Below are 26,960 nucleotides of genomic sequence, written 5' to 3'. Positions count from 1 at the left end.
GAGCATTGAAAACAGATCTGCCACGCTGCGGGATTATGGCGAATCAGGCCATATCCTTCCAAACGGCTGCTATAAAATAGGAGGATGCATCTGGTGATCTGTATTTGATTGCAACGAAAACACACGCGGAGCTAGAGCTTTGCGGAAGCTCGCATCAATATTGAGCGTGTGTTCACAATACCATCGTCAGCGAAACGGTTTGCCTTAGAGAGCGGAGCCGAGTAGCTCAAAACCTGGGGCTTATCTTTGACGCTATGGGAGCCATAAAAGTGATGAATGTCTTACCATAGCTTCTGGTTCCGTCGGCGCTTCCACACTCAGTTCCAGCTGGACCTGGGTCCCTCCCAACCATCGATGGAAAATGGTGCCCATACCTTGGAGCAAAATCCCGGCCTATGTTCTTATCGTCCACGACGTGAATCGAATGTATCGACCAGTTTTACAATCACCCAACGGGGGAGGGTTTCTTTTTTCCCCTCTCTGTAAATTGTGTTACATTTTTTTTTTTTTGGTTCGATCGTTGGTGCCTCATCTTCCGCTTCATTTCGTAACCGTCCGTTTAAATTCCCGCCCATTATTGTGACCAAACCAAAATCATCTCACCATCTTCCTAAGGCCCCGTTAAGGATAGCTAGCGCCAACGCCTTTGCCTTTTGCCTGACCACAAGGCCATTATCGCTTGGGGGGTTGGTTTTCGTCCTTGGCTTTTCCTCATTGTTCATTGCCGTATCACCATCTTTGGCGCGACCGTCAAATGCTATCGGCATGTCCTTACGGGCATGCCTACAGATTATAGCACGATTTCACTGATGCGATCGCTGATTTGGTACCATTTGTAGTAAAGCGAAAGCTCTCTCTCTCTCCCTCCCTTGCTCCCTTTTTCTTGCACGACCGTTCGCAGCGCGATGGTCCAGCTTTATGAGTTGCCCCAAAAATTATTTATCGTTTCCAAGAGCTCCCCGGCAGTAGATAGCTGTCGCGCACATTCGGACGAACTGGATGGTCGGGATGGTCGTAAAAGTTGCTTCCCATAATGTGTGGCGTTTTTAGTTGTGTGTCAGCAAAAATAAAAGAGTAAATCCGAAAAAAAAGCATCGGTCCCGCACTCATCGTCCCAAATGTACTTAACGGTGTATCGAAAGTGTGAAATAGCCTCCCCAAAAAAAAAAAAAACGTACGCCACCGTCCAACAATCACGGTCAACTTCCCTCTGCTTACCCCCGGTAACGGAAACAGATGGTTTCTGCTGGTAGATAATCGATTGCCGTAGAGTCCTCGGCTGTCGGCTGCTTCCCATCCAAAGGCACTCCACAATAAATGAGTAAAAAATGGATGATGCTTCATTACCACCCTCCATACAGACCTCTTCTCACGGCAAATCCTACTCCAGATAGCTCAATTGAGCCACCAAGGGCTTAACCATTCTTATAGGTTTCCCCCCACGCCTTAGCCTTAGTATGCGGTGCTTCAACCCTCATTCAGTTTTCGCTTCGAAACGCGCCTTCGCGTACGCTGCCAGTTATTACGATCCACCACTTTAGAATATAATACTCATTATTCTCAATTAGCGGCAGCCGACGCAGCAAAAGGGCCAAGCACATTGGCCAGGGGAAGACTTTAGCACCATCTCATCTCTCATCGATTCACCGGTTGGCGCGTGTGTACGCGGGATATTGATTGCAACAGCAGCAACAAAATTGTCGGCCTTGCCGAGCTACGAGAGATAATACTCCGAAAGTTGTGCTCTCGCTCTGGGAAGTAAGAGTTTCGGGGGGAGTGTGATGGGTCGTTATTAATCGCTTGATGTGCTACTGAAGGATCGAAGAATAATGCTATTCTTTTACACATTTATTATCCTGCGGATTGCGATCTCAAGGACTTTCTCAAGGACTTGTAGCTGGGTTTCACAATCAAACAGTCTGTAATCATCAGTTTCGATTCGCGACAGTAAATGATACTGTGTGCCAATGATTCTTTGATTGTTTGACACTTTAAAGAGAATGGGTAGATCTGAGTGTTCACTAGCTTTGGAGCTTATGAATTACGAGCCTCGATGAAATCATCACTATTTACTATCGTGTGCACATAATTGCATTGCATTATGGAACTTTAAAATTAAAACGAAACTCTTTCACCCCACACAATAGTTCCGCAGGGAAACCCAGCAAGTCTATTCATAGTTATCGCCCACAGTCTCTGTCCCGATGTTGGTAGAGTATGGCGACACATTTTGCATATTACATCCAGCATGTCTAACGCTACATCCAGGAACCCAACGAGCATCAACAAAGTAAAATGCGAACCAAAATCACTCCATAAAATCCCACACCCGACCCGGAGCGGACACTTGATGTCTTCTATTTGCGGGAAGATGTAATTTCCTCAAACAATGCCATATTACAAAAAGAAATAGCTGTAAAAGAAGTAAAACGTTGGCGACACGTGAATTGATTTCGAAACTCAGCTCCAACGCTCCAACGGCGAAGATGGTGAAATGTTCGCGCGGGTTGGACGTGTAAAGCATAATACCCTTGTCAGTGCGGTTTACCATTAGGTTAAACGGGCACACGCATCCCGCAAACGGTGGACCGGAGCATCCTAAACGCTGACCTGGATCGCGGCGATATCTTTCGAAAGCGTTGCAAAGAACCGGAGGCATCCATGACAACGGATGCACCATGAATAATACATTACGGTCGCAAAACTTGCCTGACACTCCTTGGAATGCTCCCGACGCTGTTCCTGGGTGGAGGTGGAGCTTCCACACCGTGTGCCGCCAACCGTTGACGTTGGCATTTTGGGAAGTTTGGAGGTTACTGTTGTGGTTGTGTTGTGGTCCGTTCGGAAAAAAAGGGTGGACACCGACACAGCGTTCTGTTGGGGCAAAATCAGCAATGGACTACATTATAATGCTACAATTTGGTGCTTTCTTTGCAATGCGCGTTCGCACAACTTTTCATCGATTTGCATTTCAATTCCATTTTGCTACCGGGTTAACGGTTGCATCGTATTAGCACGATGGATGCACCCATGACGTTACTTACTTTGATTTCTCTGGTGTCGGTGATGTACAGGATTCAATAATATCCTCCCGTCCTGTCCATTAAACAACAAAGACGCTTATACGCTTTCTCGTACCTTTCTCTCACTCCCAACAGATGAGTCGCTGACCTGCAATGTGTGCGATCGGGCATTCCGGTGCCGCCGTCAGCTGGCGTCCCATCAGCAGAAGAAGCGCCACTTTGGGTAAGTCCTCCGTACTCTTGTTTGTTGCGTGTGCAAATGCTTAGCAGCTGGGTGGAAATGTGTTGCTGAAGTTCCGGAAATTCCTGCAACTCCCCGCCGCGACATTGAATCCCGCACACCTGGTGTAGAGCAGTGGGTGGATCGAGTTTAGTGAAGCCCCGTGTAAGAATCGGTCTTAGTATTCCCGGTAGAATAAGCGACGAGTGTATGGAGAATGGGATTGTGCAGCAAATTCTACACACCACCACCAGATGATGTTGCGAAGGGAAGTTTATATATTTTCCAGGGTCTAGAGTTGATTAGATTTACTTCTACTAGACCAGAATCGCATAACCGATTCGCAGAGTTTGATAATGTACGGCGTTAAAGATGACACACGAACGTTAACTCAATTACTGTCACGAATATTGCGATACGTTGTATGAAAAATCGGAAAGCGATGCATCTGGCTGGCAGATTCTAGCAGCAAGTTGAGTCGAGCAGCTTTATTTTCATCAAGACACTTTCAGCTTTGATAAAGCATTATTAAATCACAGTGTATTGAATAAGTAAACAGGGGAATGTTGATGGTCCAGAAAAAAAACTAGCTGTCTCCTCCTCAGTCACGCTCAGGAAGTCCTAGATGCTCTGTTTTGGACACCGTGGAACCGTTGCTCATCAACGCACCTAGGGAGGCGTTCCACCATGCTCGTCCACTCTTACTCACCCCTTACACTCAAAAACCTGCTGATTAAATTCAACTTCAAAAGAACGCTCGACACAGCTTCGGTTCTAGATGCTGGGCGCTGCTTCGTACCACCCCTGGCTTGGTAATTGTACACCGAGCTACCAGGCTACCTGCTGGACTGGATGTGGTGCACATTTGTAGCGTGCATCAAAGAGCAAGCTGGAAGTCCCGGACCAGGTGGCATATCGGAATACGTAATTTTCTTCTTAAGCTACTCTGGTCTTTAATTTCTAGGAACACTGTTGAAGATGATGATGATGATGGAGATGAAAGTCTTCCTCGTTCCAATTTTTTTTTCCGACCATCCACTTCCAGTGGTTTTTATTTCCATTCATTATGCAAATGTAACCACCTGTTATGGAGCAAGTACAACACTTTTCGCTTCTTTCGATTAAATGGTTGAATTGCGCGGCATCGGTTTTTGGTTCAAAGAACGGTTAGTCCGTCCCTTAGTTTCAACAGAAATGAAGAAAAATCAACATGCTAACATGGCTGTTACATTGCTATTTATGTGCAACACACCTGATTACGTCTCATTTGTGCGATGTGTTGTGATACAATGCGAGCATTTATTATCGGGCTAAAAGGGTTCGACCAGCGTTCGAACGTATCCGGCGACATTCTTCCCAACCGTAGTGCATTGCATGCTCGGTCGCACGCCACAATGGACAGCGTAAGAGCAAACACGCGTTGTCGATAATTGCCTTTTAGGCGCGTTAGCTCGTTAGACGTAACTATTTCTGGGACGCTGGTTATGGACTCGTTCCTTCCCAAGGATCATTGGATTAATATATTAACAATTCGAACATACCCAGTCCTCTGGCCACAGGGTAATCGCTGGACGAAGTTTACTGATCCAGGGTAAAGTAGTTATTGTGGCAGGTCTGCGAGATTCTTACAGCCACACCAGGGGAGCAACCAGCGTCCGCTGGAAATGACTGTTCCCGAGAAGAAATTACGGCACTAGGATTCCCACTCCATGTGTCCATGTGTGGCGTGGCGACTCGCTGGAGTACCCTTCGCCTTCGGTACTGCTCCAAAAACCTCGTCCATTGTGAGTGAGGACCGTGTCAAGTGATTAGTTGGCGCCATCCTGGCGTGTACACGGTACAGACAGAATCTCCATGGACGTTCGCACATTACGACCTAATCTCCGGGGAGCGGTTACCAAAACGTCCGTACCAGACGACCAAAAACCCCAACGTACGTTATTACAACTCCGATGTATGGACAAACGGGATAGTCCGGTAAAGCAGAGGATCTGCGGAGCTCCAGGACGGCACTGGGATGCATTTCACACACTGTATCAAACTACCGTCGTCCCGGATGATGGACCTGAAGTAAATCGAGCATTATTTACGACGGACTGTCGCACACACACACACATGCGGTGAGGCTCACTGCGCTCTGTTGCGCTTCAGCAACCGAGCATCCCCAACCCTACTCGAGTTTTTTTTATGAAATGGTTGACGTAAAATGTTGCACACACGCACCCACTCTCTGTGGCATTTGTGGGTGCGATGGTGCCGTTACCTCTCACCCACCCAGGTTATCCCGTTCTCCGTATCCGTCCCCCTCCCACTGTTGGAAGGTGCTTTTATTTGATGGCTTGCCTGATTGGTGTCCCTTGGCGCTGGATGACGGGGTTGGTGGTTTTGGGAAAATAACAACAGTACCGTGTGGAATAATAAGGATAACGCCGATAACCATAGAAACATGCATACACCCAGCATTCGTCGGTGCTTCCAATCGATGCCGAGGTGACGAAGCTGGATGAACAGCCCATTGTATGACTCCCGTGTGTGTGTGTGTCGCAGTGTGTATGTGTGTTTAGAACGACAATATTTAGACGAACCCTGTAACGCCCCATTGCGAAGTCTCACGCTGTGCTGTGGAGGAATTGTTCCAAACAGACCTACGTCTGAAATGGGCTTTTGAAAAAATGGAATAACAATTCCACAGCCCCTTCTCTCTATTGCTGGCGGAGCATTTCCAACATTGGAAGGAACAGATATTGGAATTTATTCAATTTCTCATTGTTTATTATCCGCCAACTTTTCGCGAATCGTGTCCGAAACGCGACCGAAGAAGAATGTGATGATAAATATTCTACTTTTCGCGGCGTACTACTCGCAGTGAGGCATCGCTTATGAAGCTAAAGGAATCTAGAGACGGAACATAAACCGGCTAAACTCCACCTGTATGTCGCTGTAGAGAGAGAGAGCATAACAAAATCCTTGCGAAATCAATACCTTTCAATGTGCTCGAAGGTTTTGTGAGCTCCTGGCAGACGGCAGGCTCACACCAACACGCTAAAGTACACAAGGCCGAATGGGCACGGGGATATAGAACTAACCGATCGAAGTATCATTTAACGCTTCGCCGAACTCCGGCAGAAGATCCCCTTGGGCCTGGTCGGCCACCGTAACCACCCCGACATGTCAGCCGTGCTTTGGTTTGCAATATTCTGCCCCACACACCGTGACTTGATTCAACTTTCCAGCGGTTGGCTGATTTCCGGATGCTGCTCGAGCGTGTACAATTTTTCCACGCCACGATCAAACAGGCGGAACGTCGGGCGCTTCAGGGAGGGATCGCTTGATCAGAACCGTTGCTGGCGGGTTAATTTTAAGGGGACATTGCTGGCCAAGGATTGGCAGTTGAAAGGAAAACAAAATCACGGTCCTACCTCCTGCATCTAGATTGGTCCGCTGTGGAGAAGTTCGCCCCAGTTTGCGGAAGAAACCCGAGCAAATGGGATGCATAAACAAAGGCTGCACGCGAATTCTAGTAAAGTTAGGACTTTTTTAACTCCAACTTCTTATGGATGACGCTTTAAGGCTTTACTTACAGGCACAATGGACGAGCTTATCGAGCTTGATGCAACTAACACAGGAAGGCAAGACTATGGTTAGCATAGTCCGCTTCCCTCGACGACGGACTTTTTCTGAAGCAGCGGACATAGTTGCTGCTCGGGCCGGCCATTTTGGCCGAAAATATCTTTATTAGACCCTCTTTTTCTCACACCGTTTCTTCGATTCGTTACAGGTGCAGTGGTTGCGACAGCTTGTTCTCGTCGCTGATGCTGCTGGAGCATCACAAGGAAGAGTTCGAGCACTGGAGCGATTATGAGGACGATAGACGGTTGCCATGTTGCAGGCGTAACCGGCGGGACGAGGACGACTACACCGACACAGAATCCGGCACCAGCGATGCAGAGAGCGAAGACCTCGAACGATTGCTTTAAGCTGCTCGGTTCGATAGGCTTGTTTGAAGATCTATTGTTGTTTTAAATTCCTGCCCCAACAGGTGACTATTTTGGATTGCATTATTTTAACAAATGCGGTGATGGTTTAACGCGGTGATGGTTTAATTATTAACTTCTTGTGTTTGCAATCCTTACTCATAGAGATTCTTGAGTATGGATGTGTGTGTATGTATGCGTGTGAGTGTATTTTCTACGTGACCGCTTCTTCGTGTGACCAGTAATGCAGGAAATAAGGAACCCCCCTCCCAATTGGAAGAAAGCAAAGCTTCATCCAAAGATTCCAAATACCACTATGCATCCACTGCGTATCAAAGCATACTTGCGCCCACATTTGAAACGGTAGAGATGATGGATATATTATTACGTTACTATAATGCACCACACGTGCGCACAATTGCATAGCTTTCAAGGAGCCAAATTTAGGTTTTCTTAAAGATGCAATTGAGTATCGCCAGAGCAACGGTTCTCTGTACTGTAGCATTCCTGAAGAGCTTTCGAACTATAGGCGATTGTCTGAATCATTGTACTACATCTTGATATCGTCCCCTCATCCCCGAAACAGAACATTCACTTCATCTACTTGTTGTTATTAGAGGCGTATCAAGGAAATAGAATACTCTTGAGCAAAGCCAGAAAACCAGAATTGTGCGCAAAAACAATCCTTAATGCTATCATGTTTAGCAAATAATGAAGAGATACACTTCGAGTCCTCTAACCAAAGAGAATGTTCCAAACCAAACCAATGGTCCTAACATATATTTACTAGCAAAACTAGGAACAAAACCAAAAAAAAAAAGTCCAAACACGGCACAACTCCATTTATACAAGCACATATAGGAAGGGTGTTCCGATTTGCGATCCAATACAAAACCCCTTACAAAAACTAAATGGAACCAAATTAAAAATATTCATATCAAAACACGTCACATGGGCTGCACGGTTTGAAACAGATTGGACTAAACAGAGCAACGTGACGAAAAATGGAAACGAGTAGCTTTGAGAAAAACAAAACAAAAGAGAACCTATATCATACGCCTATTAGAAGAATAGGAGATTTACTTAGCAAAAAGGTAACCGCAAACAGGCAACATGAATTTAAGAAACCGAATCCCTACTGAAGAAACCTTTCTGTAACTGCACGGCAGAGTGTAGCTGTGTTTCTATGGCTAATAATCAAGTAGTGGATATAAAATAACTGCATATGACAAACACACATACAATATTGAACCTTAATGTTGTGAAATGGCAAGTGTAAAAGAAAGCAAACAAAACTAAACAAAACACGACACATAAAAATAAAAATTATATAAAGTGGAGCGGCCAGCAGAGGGGAGCTTTACATCGCTTTCCGAAACAGTTGCAGTCGATGTAAATGACAGTTAAGAAATTATTATAACGAAATGCTTATCAGTTTATCAGGGGATGGTTTATTTAGCCTACATATACGGTATGGTATGTCTAGTATCCATCTTTTATTTCTCCCGTTCGCCGTTCTAGCCCGGGAGGTGCGCCCACTTTCCGCTGCATGTACATACTCAACTATCCTTAAATTGTGTGTTGTGGTCCTTTTTAAAAAATCTAAATCAAATCAGCCCTGCTGGCAAGGCTTTTCTTGACGTATTTTGCAGAAATTGTCATATGCTGGGTTGGAACCAGGCGTCTCTTACGCCGTTTACGCACTCATCTAAACAGCCGAGCGCTTCATCCAAGCATCCTCCAACCGTAAGTAAAACCATTCTCCGTTTTTCTGAACTTCTGCCGCCCTACTGAACGGGTACCAACCGTAAAGAAACATTTAGCAACCTGCAACTTCATACAGTTAGACGATCTTTGGATGATTTCTTGGATATTCTTTAGTATGTTGTATTTTTATCAGTTAGAGGTTGCATAAGTTTAGTTATGTTTGGTATCCGTTAAGTTGGGCGGCTGAAGTTCAGCCAGACGGCGAATGTGTATTAACGTTTGGAAGATGCTTAGATGAAGCGTTCGGCTGTTTAGATGGGCTCGAAAATGGTGTGTTGCAACTGCAGTGGATGACATATCAATGACGGCAAAAGACAAGGTGCGATAAGAACAGAACGCTTACAACAACGGTGGCACATGATATGTCAATGGAAGCGTGTGATATGGACGATGGACAGTCACTATCAAGGCTGTGTGTGAACTACAAAATCGCACTGTACTATCACATGCTTACATTGTCATATCATCTGTCATCGTTGTTGTAAGCGTCCTGTTCTTATCGTATCATATGCCGCCATTAATCTATCATCCATTGCAGTTGTAATACGAGTCGCATACTTTGTTCTGGCATATGAAAACCCCTGTAAACTACCGCGAACCGGCAAAGGGAGTGTCCAGATCACAGAGTCACGGATTTACATGCAATTAGCCTGGGGAGGTTAATTGTTTGAGGAGATGTATGTATTCTCTTTCTTTTCTTCTCCTCCCACCTTCGTAGAATGTTTTAAATGTCTCCCATGCAGAAAAGTAATATCTATCTTTAGTTTCAAAATAGCCAGGAGGGCTAGATATTGCGCTTCAAACTACCCTCGCTTCTTTGTGAAGTTATATTATTTTTTTTTTATTTGTTTTTGGAAAATTGTGGCAAACTTCTTCTTCGTCTCCATTTCCCTTTCTTTGCGTAGTAGTGTCGAGCTGCATCTGACTTTTGATCCGGTCAGCCAAGAGGTTTAAAGCCATCGCGTGTGTGTTTTTGTGTACTAGAAATTAGCAAGTCTTACTCAGCTCTAAATTTTCCTACAGCCCTTTCGGTACTTGTGAGTGTGGGTGTGTTTGGGTATTGTGAGAACTTGCAAAGTAAGGTGCTAGTACAAGTACGGTTCCTAACGATTTTTAGTCTCAGCTTCCACACATTCCTGTACCGAAAGAGAAGCTTAATCATACTCGTGGGACGATTCTCGCTTGCTAATTAAATTCTCTCGCTCCTCCTCGTGCGATTCTACCAGCGTTGCGCCGGACGCAGCATTTGACGAGGGTTGGGATCGGTTGGTGATCTTGCTGATGCCATCAGTCAAGCCGGACTGTGTCAGACTGGAATGGAAGACAGTAATTAGATTTATGTTGGTGATGGACGGACGTGGTTGGAAGCATAATTGGAAACGGTGTTTACATTTCTACCTCCCCATCATCGTCATCGTCGTCAAGATCGTCACCATGCACGGAAAAGTATGGATGCTGCGAAACCGGTCGGAATTTGTAACCGGTCAGCACGAAGAACACGTAAGTGGCCATCTCCTTGAACATTTCATCCAGCCAGGCGTACTGGAACGCGACCGTAATCTACAAATCCATGAAAGTTGTCAGAGGTATGGAGGTTTTTTTACACTAATACGTACTCTCGCACAAACACAAGCACACTTACCTTCAGCAGGATTACAATGATGCGCGTGAAGTAAATGTAGCACACGATCATGATGTAAAACTGGCGGAACAGTTTCAGCTTGCGCAAATTGATCGCCGCCTTACCATCCGTACCTGCAGCTTCCTGCAGATGCCGGATGGACCACACGACCGGGAACAGAATTGCACCGCAGCACAACAAATCCACTAGCATGAATATGTCCCGCCAGGTGCTGTACTCTTTATCGCCTTCATCACTCTCCGCGATAATAATCTCCGCCACGTTGGCAAGCACCTGTAGCGGTATGACGATCATAAACAGTTTCTTATCCTTGTCCGCCAGTATGTGCTTGATGAACGTCCATCCGGTACCGATGAGAACTATCGTGATGATCAACACCGCTCCTTTGAGGCTGGGAAGCAAAATGTAAAGATCGTTATAATGTATCGGTGCCCTCGACAATCACACACAAATACTTACAGATGCGTGATGTAGTACAGAATAGCCCAAGCTTCAACATGTTCACCCTGCACCTCAATGAAATGGTAGTTGATCGCGTGGAACATCAGCGACAGCGACTTGAGGAACACCAGCACACCCATTAGGTAGTGTATCTTGAACAGTGGGTGCTTACTTTTGCGCAGTATAAACACCCAAAACAGCCCGGAAAGGAAAAACAGTACCGACATCATGAAGTAGAGTGCTGGCAGTGGCATCTCGCCGGCCGACAGATAGTTGCCACTGTTTTTCTCCTCAATGTCGACGTTAAAGTTTAGCTCGTACAGACTGCTTGGTGAGTAGTTTGGGCAGCTGTGGAAGTACAGGTTGTACAGTCCTTCCTCCTGCTTGGTAGCAACGTATATGGCAAACTAGAAATCGAAGAAAAATTATGTGTAATAATAATTCATGCATCCAACTACTGACAACAGCTTGTCACACTCACATTAAAGCTGTAGTATTTGAACATATCGTCTGCTTTCACTTCCAGCGGCAGTGTAAGCTTGCTGCAGACAGTTGCCGCATCCCCCCCGCCTACTGCCACTGCTGCTGGTGCATAGTCGTTCGACTCCGGTACGTGAAACGCGGATCGACGACGGCGCTGCATGTACACCATCTTGGAATCGCTCGCTCGTGCAAACGACTGTCGCTTGGAGCGCAGCGCCGGCACACCACTGCGATCTTTGTACAGGTGAATATTCTGCCAGTCTTTCGAGCAACTAACGTGCACTCTGAGTGTGAGAATTACGTCAAAATTCGTACGACTTTCCCTTCCATACCAATACGCTACTTACACATTCTGTTTGAGATCCATCTTGAAGAACACAATCGGTCCATTGCTTTGTACCGCAATTGGCTCGGTAAGGATGCACTTGTCCTGATGCGAATCTAGATAGGGATTCATCGAGTCGGACATTGTTTTATCGAGCGAAAGACCAAACTGTTGGAAGGAAGGACATGCATATTAGGGTTGTATATTTACTGGTCTCACCATAGGGTAGGCCCACTTACCATATTCTCTTCTGTGCCAGGATCGACGCGAAAGTGTGACACCCGTACATCCAGCACACCTCCAGCATAAAATCCGAACGTGCTGAGCAAAATGTACCGTCGAAAATCATCCTAAAAAGGGTAAATTTTATCCCCATTAAAAGCCCTTCTCGATGCTCTGTTTTGACGACTTCTATACTGGAGTACCCACCCGAACTTCCAAGTGATGCCGCCGGGCGACTGTTACCGTCACGAACAGTGCAACGAGCAGTACCGCCACGGTCATCAGTAGGCCGGTCCATCTCCGGCTCATGCTTCTTGGTGTCCGATACTGAAGCAACGAGGGTCAAATGTTGCTCCTAATCCTGATATCAATCGAAACTATCTCAATTACCGCCTAGGCGCTGCTACAGTTTCCAACACGAATGAACGGTGGAAACATCACAAGTGCCAAAAGGGCCTACGGGTTTGCTGTAAGCTTGCAAATGCGACTGCCTCACCTTGTGGAATGACCGTTACAGTACAGGCAGCACTTTTATCGACACGCACGTTCTTTCAGTGGCACAACACAGATTTCTCGAGGTGAAATGTAATGGGCTACTGGGTCGCTGGGTTTTTTTTACAGAAAAACACAGCATAAACACAGCCAAACAGTGAAAATCTTGCGTTGACGTTTTGCTACATCGTTACATCGTAATGTTGGCGAGTTGAGATGCCAAATTGGCACACACAAACAAACAGGAAAAGTATGTTCACTCTCGCTTCAGAGCGTGCTACAGTAAGAAAGAGGTAGTTAATTTGCTTTTTCCACTAAACAAGATCCATTCACCGTATGCAAATACCATTCACAGTCGAAAAGCTAAAAATGATTATTATGTATTTGTTGTGTTGCTCACTATGTGTTTCTCACGACTCACATGCTCACTTTGCTGTCACGATGCCACTCACAGTTTATGCTCTGTTCGCATCGGCTAAAGTCAGTTGAGACAGTTTGAGTGTGACGGTTTGTTTTCTTGTATGCAGTTATGAAAGGTTTTCAATAACGAATTTGTTTTTGCGTAGGTTCCTTCAAACATCTAAGGACCAACACTTGCAAAAAAAAAAAACAATGTAAATAATGTATTGATCGAGGTTTTTTTTTGTCCATAACATGCTGATCCGATTTAGATCTTTATTATTATTATTGTTTGCTTTTTCCCTCTCTATCAGCTAATGAGCACTCGCATGCTCACAAACAATTTGATTCACTCACAGCACATTTAAAAGCATGTTGGAAGGGCCGAATCACGCTTTACTTTTCGCCTTTACACAGTAATAGTGTTTTGCTTTGATTTTATGGATTTTGTTTTCTTATTATGTGAGTGCGTGCGGGTGTATGTGGTTTGCACATAAAACTTTGCCAGCTTCACTAGAATCACGTTCCTGGATTTGCAACATCCCGCTTCTTACATAGCTAGAGCATCATATGCATCCTCATTTCCTTCACAATCGAAAGAAAACTTATATGAAGTGGGTGGGATATAGAGTGGAAAAACTATTCCAGAATTCATTCCACTATCGAAGTGTACTGATACCCCTTAATCTATTAAACGAGGAAAAAGGCCCCGTAACCTTTAATTCTGTTGTTAGAAATACGTTAAGCTTTTAAATGTTCATGTAAATGATACAGTACGACAATGAACCAGACTAAAGATTCTACTGCAAACACTACTATGGTGGAAAAAAACAGGTTTCCAAAATTAGCTGTAAATTCTGTTTAGTATACAGTCGGTTTTGTTATGGCTTGATCGCCACACGGTCACCAGCGGAATGCAAGATTACGAATCAATTGGAATGATAGTTAGCTTTCAATTTGTACCATTAACTAAATATTCTAAACTCATTTCCTAAGGTTATACACCCTTACAATCTATGTTTATGCCTCCATATTCATTCATTCATATTATTTTGGTCCAAAACCCCAAAATGGCAAATATTGTTTTTTTTTTTTGTGCAAAAACATAAGTAGTACCCCGCGATAAATATCTCCAACTTTCATAGCCTCACTTAAAAAAAAAATCACAATATTTTTCAGCAAATCTTACGGTTCAAAAAATAAATAAAAATTAAAGGTCAAATGACTGCACCCCCAACAAAACGTATCGGCTTGGCCGAAAACAAAACATAATCATAGAACATTAAGTATTTCGCACCAAACAGAGCACTTTTCTAATCACTTATGATATGCTTCTAATAGGTGTACCTGAAGCGGAACCAACCGCACCCATCGGTGAGGGCGGTGACGAGATCGGTGAAGACACCGAAGCACCCGGCGATGGTTGATGGTAATACTCTCGCGGCTGCCCGGTGGTGCTGCTTCCGGTGGTACTACTAACGGTAGGATTGCTATTATTCCCACCGGCAGCCGGTTTAAGCTGTCGAATTTCGGGAAACAGTTCCAGCATCAGTGTTTCAAGCAGATCGTAAAACAGCTGCTTGTTGTAAAGCGGATTCTGCAACACTTCGAACAGCTTCAGTGCACCTTGCCGTGCGTTTTGCGCACCGATCAAACTGCACAGAAGCTCCGGTATGTTGTCCTGCAGCAGCGAACGGGCAGCATTCATGATCATCTCCCGTTCGTCCTCGGTTCGGTCGCCGGCCGCGAGTAACCGTATCCCGCTGGTACCACCGTTTCCGGTTTGAAGCGATGCACCACCAGGCCACATACTCCTTAACACCGCACTAGCGTACGCGTGAAGCATCGGCTCATCGAACAGGGCAGTGATCGATTCGCGCAGCTGGCGATTTATTGTCTGTCCGTACGTGATCTGCACGAACGAAATTAAACTCTTGCGCAACCAACGGAAAACGCCACCAAGATCGAATATTTCCCCGAGCAGCGCGTACAGTGGTTCGGCTATTGAATCGCGTGCCTCCACGCAGGTCGAACCATCCAGCGAGGGAGAGGCGGAGGACGCAGAAGAAACACCAACGGTGGCCGGTGGTCCACCCTCCAGATACAGTGACACCTGGTCGGCATCTTCCGGTGTAAACGCATCGTGCTCACCGGTAAACGGAGGCCGATCTGCGCCACCAACATGCCACAGCTGCTCGAGCTTATCGCTATTGCTGCGGAAAATCGTGGCTAGAGAGAATTTGGACGATGGTTTCTTCGACGGTGACGGGTTGCTATTAGCTACCACGCCCTGCTTCAAACGATCCGAGCTGGGACTCAAAAATTCGTACACCGCCTCACTCTGATTCAGATGATCGTCCTCCAGGATGAAGCTGAGGTATCGTTGCACCTGTGCCTTCGCCTTCTCCAGCAGTGCACGATCGTTTTTGAGCAGAAATAGCTTGAACGCGTTGTTCGAAGGCAGATCGAGCTGGCGCAGCTCCGCACACATCGGGCGCAACTTGCGGTGCAGCGTGTGGAACTGGGCCAACGAGCGCACCACTACCCATCCGGTCGATATGGTGTCGGTGGCCTCGAGCGCCGTCATGACAACGGTATCATCGCGCGGCCCACTCCCGTAATCGTTCATCTCATCCACCTGCACCACGATCATAAACTGTGGCGGTTCCCGATCGTCCGAGAAGTCCACACTCTCCACGATCGCCCGCCAACTGCCCAGATACTCGCCCCAAACGGCCGTCCGCAGCAGGTGTGACTCGAGCTGGCGTCGCTCGCTCCGCAACCATTCAATCTCACGCTCCAGCATCAGCAACAGCTTCGAGTCGGGCTTCAACGATTGCTTTAGCGCTTCCAACGCTTGCTGCTTGTTGGCCAGCTTCTCGTCCAAGCGATCGAGTTTGTTTCTCGCGTACTGCGAATGATTGCTAAGGTCGGCCAGCGCCGGATCCGCCCCTGCTTCGCTACCATTCACCGAGCTGCTACCACTTTCCTGACTTTCCTGGCTGTCATGGCTGCCGTGTTGCAGTGAACCTCCCACCAGCTCACCTCCACCGACATCCATACTGCCCGGCGGCCCGTTCGTACCACACGCCGTAATGATTTCCTTAAACTCATCCTGCGTCAACGAACCCTTCAGTCGCACATACTCCTCGCTCAGCAAAAATGGCTGATAGTACTTCTGCTCCAGCAGGGCTAAGCATTCGCGCTGCACCTCATAAAACACGTCCGGCCCGCCAACATCACCCACCAGAAACGCTTCCATGCGCTTACGCGTCGCTTTGTCGAGCGGAATTTCCGAGCTAGGGGCACGGATGTACGTGTAGAAAATCTCCGCCCCGAGCTGATGCCACGCGGAACGAGCCGCACGGCGCAGTTCCTCTACCGTCGTGTAGTACCCAACGAGACTTGCCGCATTCATTGGCTCGAGATATGCAGTGAGCGCCCGCCGACCGGCAACCGTCGAGAGGATGTCGGCCAGGGCCAGATCTACATCGTTACTAACGCTTCCCTCCCACCCGAGCCGGGTTAGACACTTTTCACACTGGCTTTTTGCAAACGAAAGCTGCTGAATGTACCGCTTGAGCCGGAGCGTAGCGGCCGGCTCACCGTCACCGTGGCTTTCGCCTGTACCGGGTACACCGGACGAGCCGGACGCATCACCCGCCAGTGTAAACCCACCGCGTGCCCGCTGCATCGTTTGCATCGTCGTTGCCTGCCGAATGTCGCTCACAATGCTGGCCCGTATCGAATGTAGCTCCTCGACCGTTTGTGTCATATCGATGATGCGTAGGAAATCCTCAAAATTGGCCGCATACTCGTGGCTACGCTTCTGTATCGCTACCGCAACGAGCCGCGTCTCGATACACTCCACGATCTGTTGGTTTATAAAGTCCGGTGCGGTCAGGTAGCGGATTGCCGGATGCAGCACACGATACGCAATCACTTCGCTCAGCAAATCCTTTACCGGCGAAAGTGAGTAACCGCGCGGCAACAGAAATATGATCAAAATTTCGCTTATTTTCTTAAGGAAGTCCAACTCCTTCTCAGCCGTTGCCAGGTAGGATGCGGTCAGGATGGTTTCTTGCGCTTCGCTAGCGTTCCCAGCGGTGGCAGTGCGGCGAATCTTTTGCAGATGAAGTGTCACTTTCTGGACAAAGTCGCACGCTATCAGCTTCGGTGCGTCGATCCGGGCGGCCCGTTCGTGTAGCTTCTCGATGCCGAGCCAAATATCTTCGCGCAGCAGCTCTACGATGCGTCGCGGATTTGCTACTACCGTTTCAAGGGCCGGACCGACTAGATCGCGCATCGTATTATCGATGATTTGCTGCAGCAGTCCGTCAACGGTGCGACCGAACACAATCGGCAACTGGCCAGGGTTGGAGGAAGCGCTACCGTAACATGCGCTAGCCGTACCGGGTGTACCACGCGCTCCAAATGCACGGGACGTTGGTGACAAGCCTGGCGAACCTTTCCCAAACAGTGGAGATCTACGAAGCGAGGAGTTACGGTCAGTATTATGGATGCTAGTGATTGAATTAGACAACAACACAGGGAAACACTTACCGAGTAGCATTGTAAAGGACATGTGTTTGATCGTCTTGACCTTGGTCGACATACGGGACTGATTCGCGGTTTGTCAGCTTATAGTGGACGTAGATAGTACCAAACACCGCTACATAGAAGGATCGATTTGAACAAATTAAGGATCCAATTGTTTTATGCAATCCCCTTAGATTACCGAGGAAATGATGCATTTCCCTGTATGGGCAGCTTACCGATAGTAATCAGCACCAACGAGTAACCGATGAACAGAACTATGTATAGGAAAACGGGTGAATAGATGCACACCGCGCATAAAATAGCTGCTATCACACCGAACCAGTATTGCACCCTCATACCGGACGTCAAGTTTGTCCTCAAACCCGTGGTCGCTCAAATCGTTTTTTTACCAGAAAATATGGTTCGATGTTTTAAATTTTGCTGCACTGTTGTTCACCCTCCACCCACAACAGCTCAACTGGTCGTTCCTTCCAGACGATATGGTGGTTGTGTCGGAAAGGGTGCATGCCTCATTCGGGCATTTCCGGTGGTGCCCTTCTCTTCATGATTCTCCACCGATAATCCCTTTTCCGTATCCCTTTTTTTAATCTTACCGTATGCTAACTTTGGTTTGGCGCACACCTGTTAACAATAGTTTGCTAGCGGGTTTTGCCTTTATAAAAATAAAATGCTGCACTTACTCTTGGAAGCTGGTGGGTTAGGAAATGTACAGAGGCACAAACGGAAGGGAAATAGTTTTTTTTGTGGCGAATTGGGATCGAGATTTAGCTGGATGTGATAGATTTGTGTGTATTGATATGGGCAAAGGGCGTAGGGTTATTGATGGTTAATCTGGCTGGTCTGACAGAAAAGACGGTCACAAACAAAGCTCAGCTGTCAAAGCCTTGCTCACCAGCTGTGCGGCTATCTCAGTTTCTCTCACGCGCACGCCGGGTATTTGGCTTTTTTTCGCTTTTTTATATTTTAAACTTAATCTAACAAGATTCTTTGCTACCTTGTTCTTTTGTTTTTTTTTATGGGAGGCAAATCATCAATTTACGATTGTAAACAATTAACGATTGTAAATTGTTACGCCTAGAAGTAGGCTCACTGTTTTACACCATGAGGTACGGTGTGGTGAGAATTAATGTATTGGATGAACTAGTTCCCAAGCCGTGCCCGTGAGAAAGTTAATGTGTATGTTTTGAAGTGATATTGGTCAGATGTGTATGTGCGTGAAAGGGAAAACAATATTCACAATACCTCTTGGCTCTGTCATTCGGTTCCTTCACCATACTGAGCACTGGAAATGCTCATCTCACATGCCGATGAACCTTCGATTTTGCCCCCTCAACAAAATGCATCCCTGAGAGTAAATTTCGAGCAGAAATTCATCGCTTAGAAGGTTAACAGCAGTAATTGTTAAGCAGTTATTGAGAGCGTTGAGCTTCATATGAACTTTCGTCCATTCGTAGTGTTTCTTCCCCTTTCCCGATTTCTTTCGGTTAACACAGCAGCTGTCAAGCCTTCTGGGATTTCACACAGTAAAAACAAAACATTTCGTTTCGTTACACACATTTATTCCAATACTTACACGACAAATAGCGATATTTGTACACTAATTATTGCAATTACTTGAAAAAATACTTAAAAAGTAATCTACCAGTACAAAATACACAGCAATAAGGCCTTTCCGTTCTTCATGAATAGAAAAAAGACACTTTTAGTATAGAACAGTTTTTCGGTTTCCTTTGATCGCAAAAATAACACCTGACAAGTCGATGAAAAATGCTACCTCCTGATTTTCCTGCTCTCGTTACTTGAATCCGACATTTGGTAAGTTTTTGAAAGAAAATTTGAAGCAAAACCAGTCAATAAATCCGCAAAATGCTACCTCCTGATTTTCCTGCTCTCTTGTTACTTAAATCCGAAATTTGGTAAGTTTTTGAAAGAAAATTTGGCGAAAAACCAGTCAAAAAATCCGCCAAATGCTACCTCCTGAATTTCCTGCACTCTTGTTACTTGAATCCGAAATTTTGCCGGTTTTTGGAAGAAAATTTGCCGAAAAACCAGTCAAAAAATCCGCCAAATGCTACCTCCTGATTTTCCTGCTCTCTTGTTACTTGAATCCGAAATTTTGCCGGTTTTTGGAAGAAATTTTGGCGAAAAACCAGTCAAAAAATCCGCCAAATGCTACCTCCTGAATTTCCTGCACTCTTGTTACTTGAATCCGAAATTTTGCCGGTTTTTGGAAGAAATTTTGGCGAAAAACCAGTCAAAAATCCGCCAAATGCTACCTCCTGAATTTCCTGCTCTCTTGTTACATGAAACCGAAATTTTGTCGGTTTTTGGTTGAAAATTTGGCGAAAAACCAGTCAAAAAATCCGCCAAATGCTACCTCCTGAATTTCCTGCTCTCTTGTTACTTGAATCCGAAATTTTGCCGGTTTTTGGAAGAAATTTTGCCGAAAAACCAATCAAAAAATCCGCCAAATGCTACCTCCTGAATTTCCTGCTCTCCTGTTACTTGGGCCGAAATTTTGCCGGATTTTTTGACCGGTTTTTCGGCAAATTTTCTTCCAAAAACCGACCAAATTTCGGATTCATGTAACAGGGGAGCAGGAAATTCAGGAGGTAGCATTTGGCGGATTTTTTGACTGGTTTTTCGGCAAATTTTCAACCAAAAACCGGCAAAATTTCGGATTCAAGTAACAAGAGTGCAGGAAAATCAGGAGGTAGCATTTGGCGGATTTTTTGACTGGTTTTTCGGCAAATTTTCTTCCAAAAACCGGCAAAATTTCGGATTCAAGTAACAAGAGTGCAGGAAATTCAGGAGGTAGCATTTGGCGGATTTTTTGACTGGTCCTGCGGCAAATTTTCTTTCAAAAACTTACCAAATTTCGGATTTAAGTAACAAGAGAGCAGGAAAATCAGGAGGTAGCATTTGGCGAATTTATTGACAGCTTTTGCGGCAAATTTTCTTCAAAAAATCGGCAAAATTTCGGATTCATGTAAGAAGAGCACAGGAAAATCAGGAGGTAGCATTTGGCGGATTTTTTGACTGGTCCTGCGGCAAAATTTCTTTCAAAAACTTACGAAATTTCGGATTCAAGTAACAAGAGAGCAGGAAAATCAGGAGGTAGCATTCTTCCTCAACGTGTGTGCCCTGCTCGCTTGTTCGTTTTCAACACTACAATTTAATTCTTTCCAATATTCCTAACTCGTAACTAATTCTTCTAATCCATTGATTCTCACCACACTGGCACTCATGGTGTAAAACAGTGAGCCTAATTCTAGGCATAACAGTAAATCATTACAGAAAAAAAATCTTATGTCGCTACTACTACTACTGCGTCATGAGAAATTTGGTATTCACCTCAAACGAATACTTTTCAAACGTGAGGGATATTCCTTACAGCAGTAGACTCGAATCGTCCGAGTCGTCGGTTAGCAGATTACCGTTATTTTTAAATCCGGCCCCCTCAGCATCCACTGACAATGAATTATCCACCTCAGAAATATCAATCAAATTGCTTTGTTTTACATCCAAATTGTTCACGTCGGACTTCGGAATGTGTTCTTCCTTCTCTTCCTCCTCACCATCGTTTTCCTCGCTACAGTCCGCTTCCATAATCCGTTCCATATCTGGATGTCGCAGCACTCCGTTATTGGTACGCGAGCTGCACGACGCCACGGCTGACTCATCCTGCACGCTCGTAGCGCTGAGCAGGCTGATACGGCGCCGTTCCCGATGTACCGTTATCAGGTGCATCAGCGCGTAAAACACAAACGGAATCACACAGGCAACAGAGGCAACCGAGGCAAAGATCACCATCGAGCGCCGCTTATCATTACAGCAGTTGTACTGCCCGGACCAAGCCCGACGCGTTTGGTTCATGCGATCCGCTATATCGAAACACATCTGATCCGGCCCGTGCATCCGCTTGTCCATCTGTGCGTACAGCTGCTGCACGTTTTGATAGTCGGTGTCACAGCTTTCGCAGGGCGTTTTGGAGCTTTGTAGACAGGCGTCCAGCGTCGACGACAGGTTCATGAAGGCAGCCGTTTCATTGACCGCACTGATGCAAGCATCACAGTTGGCAGAATTCCAAAGCCCGGTTAGCTGGTTGTAAATCGTTTCATACACGTTCATGCGATTGTGCCCGAAGTATATCTGGCACTCGGGCGCATTTGTCATGTTGCGGTAATACAGGGTTGCGTTCCGATATTCCTCATTCGCTTTCTCGGAGGTACAAAGATTAAATACCGGATTCGTGTGAAATGGTAGCGATACCATCAACTTTTCTGTGTGCAATAGAAAACTATGCACAGCTTGGCAGTCCTTTGTCGCTACCACTGCTGTTAAGGGGCTAAAACTTAAGAACGTAACGTTTAAGCTCAGGAGACGGAACCTCAAGCAAGCTTTTCTTACCGCCCGATTGCAAAAAAAACAATTGCTAATCCTGTTACTGCTACGAACTTGGCCATTGTTGTGATGAAATGAAGCTGACTCAAGCGCTTCGAGGCCAAATATATAAATGTCAAAATATTAATGACATGTATACCAAGGTGTATGCATTCAAAGCTCCTTTCTGCTCAACGTAAATACATAATAGACGCCCTAATGACACAATTTTTGTAATCTGCTAACTAAGGCATTACTAAGGACCATTTTACATTTAAAAAAAAAACCTTAGCAGTGGTCATGAAGACAATATTGTCAATAGGGACATCGCTTCTCTATGTAACTTAACGCATCCCAGCCAACAATATCTCACTTCTCACTATAGTGAGAAGTGCTTGTTCGCTATAGTGAGATGTGAGATTTTGTAGGCTGGGATTTTGAGAATTTACTCACGGTAAGAAGAAATCATTCTAGTGAGCAGTGAGATTTTTTAGTGACAAGCAGGCAATCGCTCACTATGCCATTAATATACAATTTTACCGTTCTTTCATCATTGGATACAGATACGATCCTCTTAATTGTCTTATTATTGATAGGTTTGCTAATGGCCTTACGACAGGACGCTACGCTACATCCTTTGTAGTTTTAGATTCCGTTTCATCCACCCAACAACCCATTTAGCATTTCGTATTCTTTTTGTCGCGAATCAGTTCAAGCATTGCAATAGTTTCGGGAACATTAAGCTTTAGTTAACGTAGGAACGCATTTGCAAACAGGAATCCGTTCCGATTACAATTGGATAACGAAAAAAGTTTAGGTATCTAAATTTGGCAATGCTTTTCAGAAGCGGAAAGATACTAAATGTGGTGTACATTCGTGGCATTAGTTTGGAGTTAGCTATGGATTGAGCCAGCATAAAATCGAGGGCTAAATAGCTCGTACGTGATTCAATTGTAAAAATTACTTCTTAGGCAGTTAGAGTACGGACGACGATGTGAGGGAAAAAAAAAGAATTAAACAAATTAAAACATCAACATCAGCTATCCTTTGATGCCTCTCTCTCTCTCTCTCTCTCCAGGCTTTAGGCATTCGTTTTTTCAATTCAAGCGTCTTTGCAGAGGGTTGAACTTGTCTTTTGGAAATTTGTAAAGTCTCGAGCACCGCACCATTCGGTTTAACGGTTTGTTTAGTTGATTTTTTGTTGCTAAATAGCGTTACGGGCCCTTTGGACAGAGAAAAACAACACACTCGTGGTACGGTATTGACTATTCTGGGTTTTAAGCACGCCCCAACGGTTTTGAGTGCAAATCGTATGCATCTTTCAAATCAAACCCCTCAACCGAACCTATAAGATTTGGTGGTTGCTTTTCTAGCTATACGCTTCGTACTGGAACTGATTTCCGATACTACCCCGTACGTTACCGTTAACACAGTTTATACGGGCAGATAATCAAAACAATATCTAGAGTTAGTAGGCACGAACAAAACACTTTTAAATAGAGAATGTTTGGAATTTGTCCAGGTTAATCTCACCATAAAGGTGCATCGAGATCCGCCGGACACATCCTGTACTTGTATATGGTCCACGAAAACCATCCTTACTCACACTCATCTTTTACGGTCTCTCACTGTCTCTCTTTCCGAATTTAATTTTTGCTTAAAATTCGTGCCTCTAACACAGCTGTACGTGGAAACTCAGAAAATGGAGCCTGACACGCCCCGGAAAACGGTTGGCAAAGATCTTTTGCCATGGCTCGCAATTGAAACACAATCGCACACACACACGCACACACATACACTCGCACACATACTTCACCATTCAGTGTCTCGATTTACTTCGCATTACAACCACACCTTTAAAGCTCATCGCGTAACAAAGTGTACCGATTTTTCGATGGTCCTAGCTTTTTGAAGGTAGATTCCGGTGGCGTCGTTGGCTTCTTGCCATCATCAATTGCGTTCGTATCGGCCGCAGTATCCTTCTCGGGACCGTAATGGAACTCACTGGAACGATACAATCGTGTCCGTTATGAGGAATGCGAAAGCGAATAAAAACCACGATCTTTCGAACAACTTACCGGTGCAGTTTACCACTGTAGAGATCGTTTAGGAATTGCTTTAATTTGCCGGGTACATAAATATCCTTAAAGTTAGGAAATAAGTACATGTGACGGAAGGAGTCGATTGCGATCAGTGGTAGATCCGCCTGGGTTTTACCGAGATGATGTAGTGGATGCGCGAACCGTTTGCCGTCCGCGGTAAGGAAGTTCACGTTTTCTGCAATAAAAGCAGAACAAATAAGTTAATGTACCGTATAGGCTCCTGAGCCAATCTTATTACGTTTTTCGGATATGAGATCCAGCTGTACGATTGCTTTGTAGTCCTTGATCGATTCCAGATCGCCCGGTGCGTAGAACAGAATGAGGAACGGTAGACCTTCTTCGGTCAGCTCTTCCGCGTTTTCGAACGTTATTTCACGCACCAACGGTACACATTTTTCTTGCACCCAGATGTTAAGCTCGTCAAAGCTCTTCAAATCGCCCATGTACGTTTCGTCGTTTTCGTTCGACATGGCCACGTCCGGCCGAAACACGATGATAGGATGGCCTGAGAGAAGCAAAGGAAAAATGTTTTAATACGACCCAAATTCAAACCGATGAAACAGATAAGTACTTGCTGAATATCCTTTACAATCCATCCAAATTTGTAAGCAAGCAAAGGAAACAGACAATGTTATACCATTGGTAACTGATCGATCGTATAAAAAAAAAAACAATTCACTCCATTTACCTGGTGGATGTAATGCCTGCACTACCTCTCCGAAGCCAACGTGGAATTGACAGTCCTCCTTCAAGTTGGTTGCGACCCGCCGGAATGTGTTGTACTCAGGCATGTCACGTCGATCGAAGTAGCCCACCACGATGCGCTTCTTCGAGTCGAGCTGCTCCAGATCCTTGATGTTCTGGAACTCTCGGATCGGGTCTTCCAGCTGCTTTCGTATAAACTCGGTAAACGCTTCAACCGTGCGCGCTCCGCGATATTCGCGCTTGGTCGGCTGCCCATTGCGCAACACCTTCAGGGTGGGATATTTGGTGATGTGGAAGCGTGACGCTACCGCAGATTCACGGTCGCAGTCCACCTTGCCCATCACTACCTTCCCCGGTTCGGGGAATGCTGCCTGTACCTGTGAACGAATACATTTATTATGGAGCCCAAGAGTTGCTTCGGTTGATTGGTAGCGCGGCAGTTTTGAACAGAGTTGCTATCCTTTGCGGTTGATTGATTGGCTGACGATGCCTTCAGGAAAATAGTTTTCATTGGTTTGCTTACCTTTTCCGCCGCCTCGTCGAAGATCGGCTGCAGAATGTTACTGAATCTACACCAGTCGGCATAGAAATTTATCAAAACCAGTTCGTTGGACGCTAAAGTGTAGAAAAAACAAATCAAATATTATTTAAATGTACTATGCGCGTAGGATACTGAGCTGAGACGCAACTTAATTTGGTTCTGTACGCTTCGTACCGCTTAGCGCACTTGTGCAAATATTAATTGGTGCATCAATTGCCGAAAACCATCAAACGATTCGTCTCAAACCATCAAACGAAACGTTCATTTAAAACATATTGACGATAGATGAATGATAACAAAATTGCGATGGACATCCATGTACCCATCTTTCGAGTCGTATCATCGTATCGCAATGATAGCAACAGATAACCGCGACTTCTCTCCAAGGTACTGTTGTGCACCACACAAAGAAGCGTTTTAGGACAAAATGTAATGGAAAGCGACAGACGTTACACCAAAGATGGGTCTCTGATATGGAACTCGAAACAGGGTCGCAATAAAATATAACTTACCGAGGGTCATATCGATATTTTCGCTGTTTAGCTGAACAGCTCCACTATTGGTTGGGTTGTAGAACATGCAGACAACCTGAAATAGATAATGAATATGATTAGAAAATGGTCACCAAGAGTAGGATGAGTATATACGCCTTTAATGACGAGATGGTATAGCAAATGCACATGGGTACCATAGGTGCAAGTAGGAAGATAGGTGAACTTCAATGCCTTATTTTACGTACCATTAAATATTGAAATAACACTAAATGTACGCTGGTAGCCATGTCGCTTACTGTGTTGTTATTTTCGCCTATACCTAAAAGTGTTCGGATAAGGTGTCCACACTGTACAACTTTTAACACTCCCGGTTAACGACTAATGGAGACTGGGCGATAAAGGAACGGGTAGGGGGGAAAGGGGCGGGGAGGTATTTCACAAAAAAGCGATGACAATACTGATGATCAATTTTCCACTGCTTTTTGATTGTTGCAAGAGCGCGTGAGATAGAGAAGGGCAGAGTGATAGATGAACAATGCCGGCGATCACAACGGGGCAAAGTTGTACCGGTTCCGACGCTGACGAGTTTCTCCTGATCGGCAAGCAGCAAACCGAAAAAAATCACCCGCGGCGCAAATACGATAACGTTTGTATCATACAGACGATGCCACTTCCACACTACGGTACACTCGCACCGATTGAAATGTGATGCGGTTTTGGCTCGGCCTATTTTTTGTCCGGGCCAAGCTAGTTTTTAGCCTCTTCAACCACACCGCACCACTGAAGCAAATAAAGCGTCCGTGAGACGTTTTAATTCGAGCACGTGCGGATAAATCGGCACAGCAAATGCAGCAGAAAAACTGCTCCCAATTGCCTGGATGGCGGTACCGAACTAGGAAAAAAGGCACACACATACACACATGCTATTGTGATGCTGCATCAGAGACACGTACGCCTTTCCTGGATCGTCTTGACAGGTGGCGTGAAAAGCTCTAGAACAAACTGGTTTGACAGTTCTGTCAGGTTTGTAAGGGAAGTGTTGTTTTGACATTTGGTATCAAGGTTTTTTCGATTGATGCTCGGAAAAAAACTAGCAATAAAAAAAACGGATTGTATTGGTTATTTGATAATAAAATGTAATTGTTAGTGGCTAGATTGCCTCAACTAATTGGGGTGTAAATTTTATC

The 26,960-nt window shown here is 45.4% G+C and overlaps 6 protein-coding genes across 8 annotated transcripts in view; 1 reads left to right on the top strand and 5 right to left on the bottom strand.

Moving 5' to 3' along the window:
- Positions 1–7,220, top strand: part of LOC126559262 (uncharacterized) — a 45,047-nt gene extending 37,827 nt beyond the window's left edge. The window contains exons 3-4 of the mRNA XM_050215394.1: positions 3,159–3,246; positions 7,022–7,220. Coding sequence (XP_050071351.1) covers positions 3,159–3,246; positions 7,022–7,220 — 287 coding nt within the window. The remainder of the gene's footprint in view (positions 1–3,158; positions 3,247–7,021) is intronic.
- LOC126568561 (TOX high mobility group box family member 3-like) overlaps positions 1–11,538 on the bottom strand; it is a 329,113-nt gene extending 317,575 nt beyond the window's left edge. For both annotated transcript variants that reach the window (XM_050225068.1, XM_050225061.1), the window contains exon 1: positions 11,533–11,538. The gene's annotated coding sequence lies outside the window, so the exon portion shown is untranslated. The remainder of the gene's footprint in view (positions 1–11,532) is intronic.
- The window catches only part of LOC126556714 (protein GPR107), a 381,205-nt gene that overhangs the window by 130,062 nt on the left and 224,183 nt on the right, over positions 1–26,960 (bottom strand). For both annotated transcript variants that reach the window (XM_050212170.1, XM_050212161.1), the window contains exons 2-9: positions 12,305–12,411; positions 12,115–12,225; positions 11,898–12,043; positions 11,549–11,834; positions 11,086–11,474; positions 10,627–11,017; positions 10,375–10,544; positions 10,117–10,295 (exon numbers count right to left, since the gene is read on the bottom strand). In XM_050212170.1, coding sequence (XP_050068127.1) covers positions 10,139–10,295; positions 10,375–10,544; positions 10,627–11,017; positions 11,086–11,474; positions 11,549–11,834; positions 11,898–12,043; positions 12,115–12,225; positions 12,305–12,406 — 1,752 coding nt within the window. In that variant the 5' untranslated portion in view covers positions 12,407–12,411 and the 3' untranslated portion in view covers positions 10,117–10,138. The remainder of the gene's footprint in view (positions 1–10,116; positions 10,296–10,374; positions 10,545–10,626; positions 11,018–11,085; positions 11,475–11,548; positions 11,835–11,897; positions 12,044–12,114; positions 12,226–12,304; positions 12,412–26,960) is intronic.
- On the bottom strand, positions 14,310–17,892 carry LOC126567531 (sorting nexin-25). The gene is made up of 3 exons (XM_050223753.1): positions 17,764–17,892; positions 17,552–17,660; positions 14,310–17,475 (listed from the first exon to the last, which is right to left on the bottom strand). Exons 1-3 carry the CDS (start codon positions 17,882–17,884, stop codon positions 14,310–14,312), a joined length of 3,396 nt encoding a protein of 1,131 aa, XP_050079710.1. The 5' UTR covers positions 17,885–17,892.
- LOC126567380 (uncharacterized) lies at positions 20,939–22,014 on the bottom strand. The gene is made up of 2 exons (XM_050223637.1): positions 22,007–22,014; positions 20,939–21,896 (listed from the first exon to the last, which is right to left on the bottom strand). Exons 1-2 carry the CDS (start codon positions 22,012–22,014, stop codon positions 20,939–20,941), a joined length of 966 nt encoding a protein of 321 aa, XP_050079594.1.
- Positions 23,785–26,080, bottom strand: LOC126558215 (endoplasmic reticulum resident protein 44). Its single transcript, XM_050214187.1, has 7 exons — positions 26,019–26,080; positions 25,792–25,867; positions 25,262–25,353; positions 24,722–25,115; positions 24,272–24,538; positions 24,010–24,208; positions 23,785–23,935 (listed from the first exon to the last, which is right to left on the bottom strand). The coding sequence occupies exons 1-7, from the start codon at positions 26,058–26,060 to the stop codon at positions 23,788–23,790; spliced, it is 1,218 nt and encodes a 405-aa protein (XP_050070144.1). The 5' UTR covers positions 26,061–26,080; the 3' UTR covers positions 23,785–23,787.

This window comes from Anopheles maculipalpis, chromosome X (assembly GCF_943734695.1).
Source record: "Anopheles maculipalpis chromosome X, idAnoMacuDA_375_x, whole genome shotgun sequence".
Taxonomy (NCBI): domain Eukaryota; kingdom Metazoa; phylum Arthropoda; class Insecta; order Diptera; family Culicidae; genus Anopheles; species Anopheles maculipalpis.
Note: the sequence above shows the minus strand (reverse complement) of the source record. Positions and strands in the feature narration are given on the sequence as shown.